This window comes from Podarcis vaucheri, assembly GCF_965113315.1.
Source record: "Podarcis vaucheri genome assembly, chromosome: 1".
In the NCBI taxonomy this organism is placed as follows: domain Eukaryota; kingdom Metazoa; phylum Chordata; class Lepidosauria; order Squamata; family Lacertidae; genus Podarcis; species Podarcis vaucheri.
In genome coordinates, this window is record NC_138759.1 from 22,494,410 (window position 1) to 22,507,014 (window position 12,605).

Genomic DNA, 12,605 nt, shown 5'->3' on the forward strand with positions numbered 1-12,605 from the left:
GACTACGGGCATGAGAGCACAAGTGCTCAGAAAGCGTGCAATACCATCCTCCTGTTAATCTGTGATTAGCTGGAGAGGGACGCAGATGGCGCTGTGGGTTAAACCAAATTCCCGCGATGGGGTGAGCTGCTGTTGCTCGGTCCCAGGTCCTGCCAACCTAGCAGTTTGAAAGCACGTCAAAGTGCAAGTAGATAAATAGGTACTGCTCCGGCGGGAAGGTAAACGGTGTTACTGTGCGCTGCTCTGGTTCGCCAGAAGTGGCTTAGTCATGCTGGCCACATGACCCGGAAGCTGCACGCCAGCTCCCTCGCCAATAAAGCAAGATGAGCGCCGCAACCCCAGAGTCAGTCATGACTCTGATGGTCAGGGATCCCTTTACCTTTATGCCTCGGTTACTCGAGCTAATGAAGTGCTGAACATTCTCTGAGGATAAAATAATAATAACAACAACAATAAAAAACAGCCATAATTAAGCAACGGGGGTGGGGAAGAGCCCTTCCTGATAACATAACTCCTCCCAAACTCCACTCAACTTATCCCAGAGCAATAACGCTCATCTAAACCGACCATCGGATAACAACAACCAGCAGAATCGGATGCCTCATCCTGTGCTTTCCCCCACCCTTCGCACAGAGACATGACCGCCCCAACGCAGCAACCGCAGCCTTCCCCAATGCTGGAGAGGCAGCCAGGCAGGCAGCCTGATAAAAGTTCTGAAGCGAGCCCGGCGCTGAGGGATGACGTCACGGCATCATGGCCGCCCCCGTGAGGCTCCCACGTGGTGGGATTTCGCGGAAGCGTCGCTGTGCAGTGTCTGGTGGGATCTTCGCAGGGACTTTTCTCGGCGGGTGCAAACGGTTCTCGCTGGGCTGTTAAATCCGGCAAGCGCGCTGAAGTAGCCTCGGAGGCCAGCGGAGGAAGGAAGGCAAGGATTACTTTTGGCAGTCGTAGAGATTTGTGTGGTGTAATATATTTATGCATATAGATATTTCAGTGTAAGTCTCTTGGAGACCTTGGGTGACAAGCGACTAATAAGTTCAACTAATAAGAATATATAATAAGAATTTGGAAGGAGATAACCGCGTAGCAGGAAAGGACAGACGGCAGACCCCAAAGAAGCAAAATCGAGGTTGCTATTCACTGTTCTTGTAGTTTCATTACCATTTATAAGGTTGCATCCTTAAAAATGCTTGTTATTGCCGCTTTGATGCCTCGCTGTTCCTCTCAGGAGCCTAGAGTGGCACATACCTTCTCTCTTTCCTTCCTTTCTCTCCCCTCTCCCCCCCCCTTTAATCTCGCGACAGTAACGGTAAGATTGGTTGAGAAACGGCTGGGGAGGGGGATCAGCTGGGGTTCACCCCACTGAGCTTCATGGCGCTGTGGTGATTTGGAGATTGTTCTCAGTACTTGGAAGTAAATCCCCGGTTTTGAATAAACTTCTGAATATACTTCTGAATAAAACATATTTAGGATGGCTTCCTGGTCAACTGTTAATCCGTGCAGTTGGCTGCGTGTTGGACGCAAGCTCACAACTTAATGTTGTTGCGTACGACTTTTACTGGGTGGACTGGTCAATTGGGAGGTTGCTGATTAGCAGAGATCCGAAAGTCTCTCATTCTCTGAAAACCGAACACTTACAGTTCATTTCTATTTTTTATTCTTACTTATCCTCTGTTCACCTGCAAATTGGTTGGGGTAAATAACATTTTCTGTTATTTATTTGTTTGCTTATTAATATATATATATATATATATATATCTCACAGGGCTTTACAATAATATAAAAAAAATAAAAATATATTTTAAAAATCACATGACCTTAGCATAGGTGACAGCCAAATTTGATGTGAACAGTGCCCCCTACCAAATAAATCATTGCAGGTACAGTATAGGATGGAGAAAGATGCAGCTATTTAATTTCCACCTATTGTACATCTGTTAATGTGGGTACTTCTGCCTTACTTTCCCAAAGTTGCAGCCCTGTTTTAACAACTGTATGTTTAAACCTGGACACTGAATCCCACAAAAACTGTAGTTTAGGATTAGAATCGACCTGTTGGACAATTAACCATGCTAAATACTCAGATATTTGAAGTACCGTATTTTTCGCACTATTGGACGCACCGGTCCATAGGACGCACCTAGATTTGGGGGGGGGGGGAGGCAAAAAAAATTATTCCCCCCCCGCCAGGCGTGGGGCTGGGGCGGGGGAAGCCAGAGCTTCCCCCTCCCCCAGAACGGGACCCAGAGCCATGCCGAAGCTGCGCGCAGCTTTGGCATCGCTCTGGGAGCTTGCGGGGCTGGGGGAGGAGGAAGCCCTCCGCCAGCCTCCAAACCATGTCGGGAGACAGCGGGATGGCGCGCTGCGCCTCTCCCGCTGTCCCCCGAGTTTGCGGGGCTGGCGACGGGGAGGAGCAGGCTTCTCCCCCCGCCAGCCTTCTAGCCAAGTCGGGGGACAGCGGGAAGGGCGCGCTGCGCCCCTGCCGCTGTCTCCCGAGTTTGCGGGGCTGGCGACAGGGAGGAGCAGGCTTCTCCCCCCGCCAGCCTTCTAGCCAATTTGGGGGACAGCGGGAAGGGCGCGCTGCGCCTCTCCCGCTGTCCCCCGAGTTTGCGGGGCTGGCGACGGGGAGGAGCAGGCTCCCCCCCCCGCCAGCCTTCTAACCAAGTCGGGGGACAGCGGGAACGGCGCGCTGCGCCTCTCCCGCTGTCCCCCGAGCTTGTGGGGCTGGCGGTGGGGCTCTCCTGAAGCCTGGAGAGCGAGAGGGGTCGGTGCGCACCAACCCCTCTCGCTCTCCAGGCTTCAGCGAAAGCCTGCATTCGCACCATAGGACGCACACACATTTCCCCTTCATTTTTGGAGGGGAAAAAGTGCGTCCTATAGTGCGAAAAATACGGTAAACCCCTGAGCGATAGCCAGCTGAGTCATACTCTGAGTAGACCCATTGAAACCAGTGGACTTCAGTAATTTAAGTCAGCTTATTTAAGTGGGGCTGTTCTGAGTATGACTGACATTGAATAAAGGTGTAGAAGACCACTCTTTTATTTCAGCTCCCTAGCTCTGTTGGCGGGGCTGGACCTAGGAGCATGGAAAAATGTACCCGTTTGGCTACCAGATGTAACTGTAGGCATTTCCAAACAGCCACACAAGCTTCTGTAAGTAAGCTGCCATGAGTTACAGAAGCCACTAGGACTGGAAAGATCCAGGTTCAGTTCCTCATTCAGTCATGAAGCTTATGGTGTGATGTTGGGTTAGTTGCACACAGTTTGCACGGCCTGCTTCACAGGGCTATTCCAAGGAGAATAATGGGGAATGGGTAGTATGCTTGATAATGTGGGTCCTGTGGAGGATGGGCAGAATTAAAATAATATATCACATTTTTTTAAAAGTTGATGTCATTTTTTCATAGTACAGTGGTGTTGTTGTTTAGTCTGACGCTTCGTGACCCCATGGACCAGAGCACGCCAGGCACTCCTGTCTTCCCCTGCCTCCCGCAGTTTGGTCAAACTCATGCTGGTAGCTTTGAGAACACTGTCCAACCATCTCGTCCTCTGTCGTCCCCTTCTCCTTGTGCCCTCCATCTTTCCCAACATCAGGGTCTTTTCCAGAGAGTCTTCTCTTCTCATGAGGTGGCCGAAGTATTTGAGTCTCAGCTTATCTGTCCTTCCAGTGAGCACTCAGGGCTGATTTCCTTAAGAATGGAGAGGTTTGATCTTCTTGCAGTCCATGGGACTCTCAAGAGTCTCCTCCAGCACCATAATTCAGAAGCATCAATTCTTCGGCGATCGGCCTTCTTTATGGTCCAGCTAGTACAGTGGTACCTCTAGTTAAGAACTTAATTTCTTCCGGAGGTCCGTTCTTAACCTGAAACTGTTCTTAACCTGAAGCACCACTTTAGCTAATGGGGCCTCCTGCTGCGGTGGCGCGATTTCTGTTCTCATCCTGAAGCAAAGTTCTTAACCCGAGGTACTATTTCTGGGTTAGCAGAGTCTGTAACCTGAAGCGTATGTAACCTGAAGCGTCTGTAACCCAAGATACCACTGTAAGGGCCATCTAAGTGTCAGACCTGTTGATTAGCATTTGTCCTCCTGCTGTAACCTTCTTGTGACCATTATGGGACTGGTCAAATGCCTGAGATAGCTCAGTCGGTAGAGCATGAGACTCTTAATCTCAGGGTCATGGGTTCAAGCCCCACGTTGGGTAAAAGATCCTGCATTGCAAATTTATTTTGTATAGTTAAGCTTTTACGTCTATCTTCAGTACATTTTATTTTATTGCTACGGCCAGTGGCTGATGCAAATAAATATTATTCAGATTATGATTCCCTGCACTGCAGGGGTTGGACTAGATGACCCTTGGGGTCCCTTTCAACTCTATGATTCTGTGAATGCCCAGCTGTATGTTTAGGATCCTTTATAAGGGAATATGCAGCTGACAGTACAAGGCACCACTTCATTTCATGTCTTCCCTTTGCAAATTTCAGAAGGAAAATTTTTATTCCTTTTGTACATGTAATCTTCTACCAGCTTTTGAGTCTAATGAATCCAGTGCCACAGCTGCCAGTTATAGCTAGCGTTGTCCATGCTTGCTGCCTGAAAGGTTTTTTTAAAAAAAATACAGTCACTACCAAATCTGAGAGGATTGTTGTTCAGAACAAAATATGTAGAACCAAATGTTCAAAGAACCAGGAAGAGAACACAAGCCTATGAAGGGCATATTGAGACATGTTGCTGTAGGAGTTGCTCACATGAGTGATTATTCAACTCCCCCAGCCCCCAAGATAAATGTTAACAGTAAAAGTCCTAGTAGCTGTTGTCACTTTTCATATGAATGGACTTAGCAGGCTGGTAAGGACGACTGTATGGGGACGGTCTGTGCTAGTTAGCCAATGTGGTGCCCTCTAAATGCTGTTGGAATAGTGGTTAGGGTGTCAGGCTAGGGAGACCAGGGTTCAAATCCCCGCTCACCCATGGTCTGGAATGATTGGAGTTGTAGTCCAAAACATCTGGAATGCAGTAGGTTGGGAAACTCTGGTCTAGGGAAAGACAGGGTCTTGGGAGAAGGTAGCATGGCGTGGGAAGCAGGGAAGGACTAGGAAAGGAGGGTGGGAATGGTCTGAATGAACTTAGGGAGGACCTAAGAGGGGAAGAGAAACTGGACTGCTGAATGAGTGAAGGAGAGATGCTCATAGTTAGGAGTTGCAGAGAATTACATTTTGATTTGAAATGGCCTCATCAGATACACCTGCCTAGTCCAGTTTATAAAGATACCCCCTTCCATCAAATCAAAGAAGAGGCAGAGCAAAGTAGATTTACAATTAATATTAAATTCATTGACAGTGGCAGGAATATATAGCTCAGTCCTTGAAAACCACACAAATTCTGATTGGCTTAAGAAAATCTGGGACATGGTTTTAACATCCAGATTGGTTTTTTTTTTTACAAGCAATTATAGCAGCACAAAACAGACTTTGTTTATTAATTCTAAAAACAACAAATTTCATGATGTACTGCCATATATCACTTTTTCTGCATTATGAGTCACTTAAAAAAAAGATTTAATAATTGCATAAAGTGTTAAAACAGTGCACAGTGGTATCCTTTTTTCTTTTTTTAAAATGATATTTATTAAGAATTTTAAAATTACAGAAAAAAACAAAGAGAAAAAGAAGAAAAAAACAAGAGAAAAACAAACAGCAATCAAACAATACAAATCGATCAAAATCAAAAAACAAAAACAAATCACATAACACATCAAAATCAAAAAACAAAAATAATCCACAAAAATTTAAAAACAGATCCAATATTCCCAAATCCTTAACTGTCATTACCTTATTTCATCGACCTCCTCACACCTCCCTTTTTTATATTCTAGTTGTTAATTATCACAGCAAATCCTTCCCATTTTTCATAATATTCTGTCATTAAATTACCTTAATCTATTTTAACCTTATCTTACTATAAAAAACCCTAAAACTTAAAACCTAAATCTTATTTATACCAATTTCTCATAACCATAGCATATTCTTGCATAGTTCTTTTTAACATTTCTGCTAAAGCCAAATAATTTCATTCCAACATTTTTCTGATATTCATTAGTTTTACAAAACAATCCTATCAGGGGATGATTAGCTGCTTGTGCTTAAAATAGTGCCCCTTCAGAGTTTGTGCGACCCCACAAACCTCTGTGTGTGACAGAGCTCCTCAGACATGTCTGCTCTAGTCACTTGTAGAGTCCGACAGTGGCTGTCTGCGGAAGCGCTTCCAGCAAAGAAGTTCCTTAACGGAAACGCGTCTCCTGGACTCACGACGTGACAGCTTCCGGCGAAGCATAGGTCTCCCTGCAGTTGCTTCTGACACCTCCCCGCTATTTTCGCTCGAAGTGTCTCTCACCCCTTTCTCTCCCCTGCTGCTTCCTGCCTGGGCTGCTGCGTCTCTCTCAGCATTACTGAGATCCTCCTCCAGAGACCCCGCGCTCCCCCTGCTGGTCCCTGCTTTGGCTGTTGACTCTCTCCCAGTCTCTGGGAGTCCTACCACTTCCCTTTCCTCCGATGTCAGTTCCCTGACATCCACCTCCCCTCCAGGGCCCCCCTCTCCCCCGCCCCTACTCTCTCCTCTGGGCGGTGAGGAGCTGAAACCCCTAAAAGAATCCTCTTCATCTTCCGATGTCTCGAACATTTCCCTCCATCGGTCTTCGTTCCGACTCGCTGAATCCTCCTCCACCTCGGAATCAGCGAACCCCTCCAACTCTTCTTCTTCGTCGGTGGTGGCGAAGTATTCCCTCCGGAACCTCGCCACTGGCTGGGGTTTCCGAGGGAATCTCTGATGAAAAGTTTCAATCAAAACCTCGTCATCTACATCCTCTGCCCTGACCCAGGTGTTTTCCGACTCCGGCTCCCCTTCCCACATTACCAAATACTCTACTTGCTCTCCCCTCCACCTGGAATCGAGAATCTCCGCTACATGGTAGCTGTGTTCTTTTTCCTCCATAGCTGGTCCCCTATTGACCCTCCCCTCTCTGTCCCCTATATACGGTGACAGCAATGATCTGTGGAACACTGGGTGCAACTTCATGTGGTTCGGTAACCGGAGTCTGAAAGCCACTGGGTTGACCTGTTGCGTGACTTCAAATGGGCCCAGCCTTTTGGGTCTTAACTTCTTACAACCTCCTTTAAATGGTAACCCTTGGGTGGACAACCACACCTGGTCCCCCACCCTAATGCTTTCTCCTTCCCTTCTGGTTTTGTCTGCCTGCCTCTTATATTCCTCCTTCGCCCTGTTTAAATTAAGTTGGAGCTGGCGATGGATCGCTTCCATTTCTTCAACGAACTGTTCTGCGGCTGGAACGCTCCAGTTCTCCCCCTCCCCCCCTGGGAAGGCTCGGGGATGACACCCGTGATTGGCCAAAAAAGGGCTCATTCCCGTGGACACGTTCTCCGCATTGTTATAGGCAAATTCTGCCAACGCCAGCTTCTCCACCCAATCATTCTCTCTGTCATTCACATAACACCTCAAATATTGCTGGAGGACACCATTAGCTCTTTCCGCCTGCCCGTTGGTTTCTGGATGGCGGGCAGTGGAAAAATTCACCTCTACATGCAATAAGCTCATGAGCTTCCTCCAGAACCTGGAAGTAAATTGTTTCCCTCGGTCCGAAACCACCCTCAAGGGGGCACCATGCAATCTAAACACATTTTCCACAAACAATTTAGCGGTTTCTTCTGCTGTGACCGCATGTGAGCAGGCTATAAAGTGGGCCATCTTGGTTAACAGGTCTACCACAACCATAATGGCTGTCTTCCCTTTGGACCTGGGCAGATCAGTCATAAAATCTATTGCCACTGCCTCCCATGGTCTTTCCGGCGTGGGTAGTGGTTCTAATAAACCTGCCGGTGCCCGCCTCTCCCCCTTGGCTCGTTGACATCGGTCACACCTTCTCACATACTCCCTCACATCTTCCCTGACCTTGGGCCACCAGAATTCCCTGGTAACCAGCCACATGGTTTTGTGTTGCCCAAAATGCCCTGCTGTGGGGCTATCGTGCAGTTGCTTGAGTACCTTTTCCCTCAATTCTCCTTCAGGTACGTATAACGCTCCCTTGTAGTACAACGCCCCGTTTCTCTCCTCAAAACCCCCGGGTTTGTCTCCCTCCCTCCTGAGACCCCTGAGTTTGTCCTGGGCATATTCATCCTGCACCGTTCCCTCTATCAGTTCCCTTAGCCCCACCAATGCCGCCCCACACACCCAGCGGTCCTCAGGAATGACATGGGTTTCTTCGGGTGCACCCTCTCCCTCCAAATATTCAGGTTTGCGTGAGAGAGCGTCCGCCCTAACGTTCTCCGGGCCTGGTACGTAACAAATCTCAAAGTTAAATTTGGAGAACTCCTGGGCCCATCTCAACTGCCGTTGGTTGAGCACTCGCGCAGTTCTCCAATACTCTAGATTCTTATGGTCCGTGCGCACTTGCACCTTCTGTTGTGCACCAATTAGTAGGTGCCTCCATCTCCGGAAGGCCTCATAAATCGCAAGAAGTTCCCGGTCGTACACCGTGTAGTTTCTCTCAGATTTGTTCAGCTTTCGCGAAAAGAAGGCACACGGTCGCCACTCGGACCCCTCCTTCCCCGGCTGCAGAAGAAGCACCGCCCCTATGGCTCTGTCAGAAGCGTCTGTTTCGACCCTCAGCTTTTTTTGTAAATCCACATGTAGAAGTTGTTCGTCAGAGGCGAAGGCCTTTTTCAGTTCCTCAAACGCTCGCTCCGCCTCCCCCGTCCAAACAAACTTCTTTTTGCTGCTGAGACAGTCCGTGATGGGCGCCGTCAGGTGAGCGAAGTTTCGGATGAACTTACGATAAAAGTTTCCAAACCCTAGGAACCTCTGCACATCCTTCTTAGTCTTGGGTGTTTTCCATTCCAGCACCGCTTGAACCTTGCCGGGGTCCATGGCCAACCCCTTGTCTGACAAGCGGTACCCCAGGAATTCCACCTCCTTGGTATGAAACTGACACTTCTCCAGTTTCACCCACAGTCTGTTGGCTTGCAGCCTGCTCAACACTTCTCTGACGTCTCTCACATGTTGCTCCTCATTCTCCGAATACACCAACACGTCATCTAAGAAGGCCACGCAATTCTTGTAGAGCAAAGGCCCCAGTACATGGTTCATAAAGGCTTGAAAACACGCGGAGCCTGCTTGTAATCCAAAAGGCATAACGAGATATTCAAATGCCCCCAAAGGGGTGAACATGGTGGTCTTCCATTCATCCCCTTTCCTTATACGTATCAGGTTGTACGCCCCCCTTAGGTCCAGCTTTGTAAAAATCTTTCCTTTTCGCACCCTGGTCAAAATATCATCAATCCTGGGCATAGGAAAAGCCACCGGCTCTGTCACTGCATTTAGGGCCCGAAAGTCACATACCAGCCTCGGCTTGTCCGTGTTTTTTTTATCCACAAAAAACACTGGGCTACCCCCCGCTGCCTTGGACTCTCTGATGAAGCCTCTCTTCAGGTTCTTGTCAATGAACGCTCGCAACTCCTGCATCTCCCTGTCTGACATGGCATACAACCTGCCTACAGGAAGCTGTGCTCCAGGGAGTAAATTGATCTGGCAATCAAAGGGCCTATGCGGGGGTAGTTGGTCAGCTTCCTTCTCGCTGAACACGTCGCTGAGATCAGCATACTGTGATGGCACCTTCCCCTTCTCCATCACTTCCGTCCCTGCTAGGGTGGCTTGGGCCCCTGCTGACCCCTTTTCCCCCCTGCAGTGTTCTAAGCAATGTGCGGAACCGAAGGAAACCACTCTTTGATGCCAGCCCACCAGCGGATCATGTAGGGCTAGCCAGCTCATTCCCAAAATAATGGGAGCGCCTCCCAAGGTGGCCACATTAAACGCTATCAGTTCTGTGTGCCTTGCCACCCTCATTATCATTGGGATGGTCTGCAAGCTGACGCCTCCTCCCAACAGTTCTCTGCCATCGATCGTGGTCACCTGCAGGGGGTTGCTTAAGGGGATAGTCTGTATCTGGTGTTCAGCAGCAAACTCCTTGCTCATGAAATTGCAGGAGCTGCCTGAGTCCAACAGCGCCTTTATTTTTAGGGGGTGTCCATTTTGCAACTCTAGCGACACTTCAATCACTAGAGCAGGTCGAGGAGCTTCTGGCACTGGCACTTGGGGAAGGGGCACTTTCACTGCTCTTTGGCCTGGCTGCAGTGCCCTGCTGGCAACCAGGCGTTGGCTTTTACCTGCTCCGTTTCTCCCTGCTCTTCCCCCTCAACAGTTCCCACCATCCCTTGCCATTCCTTCCTCTGGGGGCAGACTCTGGCAAAGTGGCCTGGCTGTTGGCAAAGATAGCATTTCCGGGGTCCCTTTCCCTCCTTCTTCGCCCCCTCACTGGGCTTTGAAACTGCGCGCGCGCGGGCTGTTCCGATTTCCATCGGCTCTGCCGGCGGGAAAGCTGGCTCAGGAATGTCTGGAATGCGTAACTCCTTCCAACGTTCCCCTCTCCCTTCCCGCCTCTCCAAGGCTCTTGCCTCCTGGCGCGCTCCAATGGTCAGCGCAGATTTGGTCAGCTGATCCATAGACACCGCCCTGGGGCTCCTGGCCAGCTCGTCTTTCACAGCTGAAGAAAGACCTTCTTCAAATAGCATCTGAATGGGTGCTGCCGATAAATCCCACCCCAATTTGTGAATCAGCATGGTAAAGTCAGTCCAGTACTCACGGACAGATCTGCTTCCCTGCTTGCAAGCCATTAGCTGTCTGCGCACTACCCCCTCCTCAATATCGCTGGAGAACATGATATCCATTGCACGAAAGAATTTCATAGTGTCCTTCAGGATATCGTTGTGCGTTGCCATCAGGGGTCGAACCCAATCTCGCGCCCCCTTCTCAAGATGCCCAATTACGAAAGCAACTCGGGATTCCTCATCAGGGAACTCATCAAACTGCACATTCAGGGCATATTGCATTTCAGTCCTAAAGGCATGGTAATCCTTGGGGTCCCCCCCAAACTTCTGCACTAATCCTGGTACCTTTCTGGGGAACTGAGTGGTTCTCCCCTTCTTGTCTGCATCTTGAGCCCTCCTCTCCTCGAGCCTCGCCGTCTGCAGCGCAAGTTGGACCTCCAATGCTTGGTATCTGTCTTCCAAGCTTGGACCAGCTCCACCCCCTGCGGCTCCGGCTCCTGCTGGGTCGCTCATGATGCCTTCTCCTGCACAGGCAGCGTACAGAGACTGTCGGACTGCTATCAGGGGATGATTAGCTGCTTGTGCTTAAAATAGTGCCCCTTCAGAGTTTGTGCGACCCCACAAACCTCTGTGTGTGACAGAGCTCCTCAGACATGTCTGCTCTAGTCACTTGTAGAGTCCGACAGTGGCTGTCTGCGGAAGCGCTTCCAGCAAAGAAGTTCCTTAACGGAAACGCGTCTCCTGGACTCACGACGTGACAGCTTCCGGCGAAGCATAGGTCTCCCTGCAGTTGCTTCTGACACCTCCCCGCTATTTTCGCTCGAAGTGTCTCTCACCCCTTTCTCTCCCCTGCTGCTTCCTGCCTGGGCTGCTGCGTCTCTCTCAGCATTACTGAGATCCTCCTCCAGAGACCCCGCGCTCCCCCTGCTGGTCCCTGCTTTGGCTGTTGACTCTCTCCCAGTCTCTGGGAGTCCTACCACTTCCCTTTCCTCCGATGTCAGTTCCCTGACAAATCCTAAATAAAAAATTTTAAAACTTTCTTCCAATCTTCACCCAACGTCTCTTCCTCCTGGTCCCGGGTTTTGTCAGTCCTTTCTATCCCATCCATCTAGTTCATTAACCTGGTAATCTTATGTCCAAGGCCCTTAAGTCTCTTCCATGTCCCTTCCGCAGATCTTCTTCATATTTATACCTGTACTTTACTTTGTCTCCTGGTCCTTTCACTCGTGGAAACTCCAATTTGACAGTATTTTTGTCCCTTCTCGACAGATCAGCCCCTTTTCCATAGTCCACACTGAACTCCATGTGGTATTCAAAAGCATGTTTCAAGGTCCCTCCAGAGTTGAGGACCCCCACAACCCCAAACTCCTCACGGCCCATTGCCAGACTTGAAAAGTCAAGACATCCCTGCATAGGGGGGTCTATCCAGCCCCCCATCTCCAAGCCAAACAAAACTCTATCTCTCCAAATCTGGCTTTTTCCAAGTTCATTTGTCAGATCCAACAACTCATGTTCCTGCTGGGCCACAGCTCCCTCCATCTCTGCCACCCGAGGTCCAGCAACAACCTCCTCCTTCATCTGATCTGTCAGAGCACACTCCTGAGTTGATTCCTGGGTGGGTTCTATATAGATACCCACTACCTGTCCAAAATTTCTAATTGCAACAGTCATCAAATCTGTCTTCTCATGTAACTGTTCCAATAAAGCACTTGTCTTGCAGAAAGCACGCACCAGAGCCTCTGAGTACATTGTTATGCAAGGTCAGAAGTCTGTTCCCACGATCTTAATCTATTGCAGCTGCGAAGCTCCCCAGTTCAAATTTAATAAGTTTCACAAGCTCCCTCTAGGGGAAGAACTATTTGTATCCATCTCTTTTCTTCTTCTTATTTTTTTTTAACAGCAGATCTAACAACAAAGTTTCCTTTTTCAGATA

The 12,605-nt window shown here is 49.1% G+C and overlaps 1 protein-coding gene across 1 annotated transcript in view; it reads left to right on the forward strand.

The window, feature by feature from the left end:
- Positions 1 to 338: 338 nt before the first annotated feature.
- DDX24 (DEAD-box helicase 24) overlaps positions 339 to 12,605 on the forward strand; it is a 30,648-nt gene continuing 18,381 nt past the window's right edge. Inside the window, 2 exon segments of the mRNA XM_082232682.1 lie at positions 339 to 733; positions 735 to 817. Coding sequence (XP_082088808.1) covers positions 638 to 733; positions 735 to 817 — 179 coding nt within the window. The 5' untranslated portion in view covers positions 339 to 637.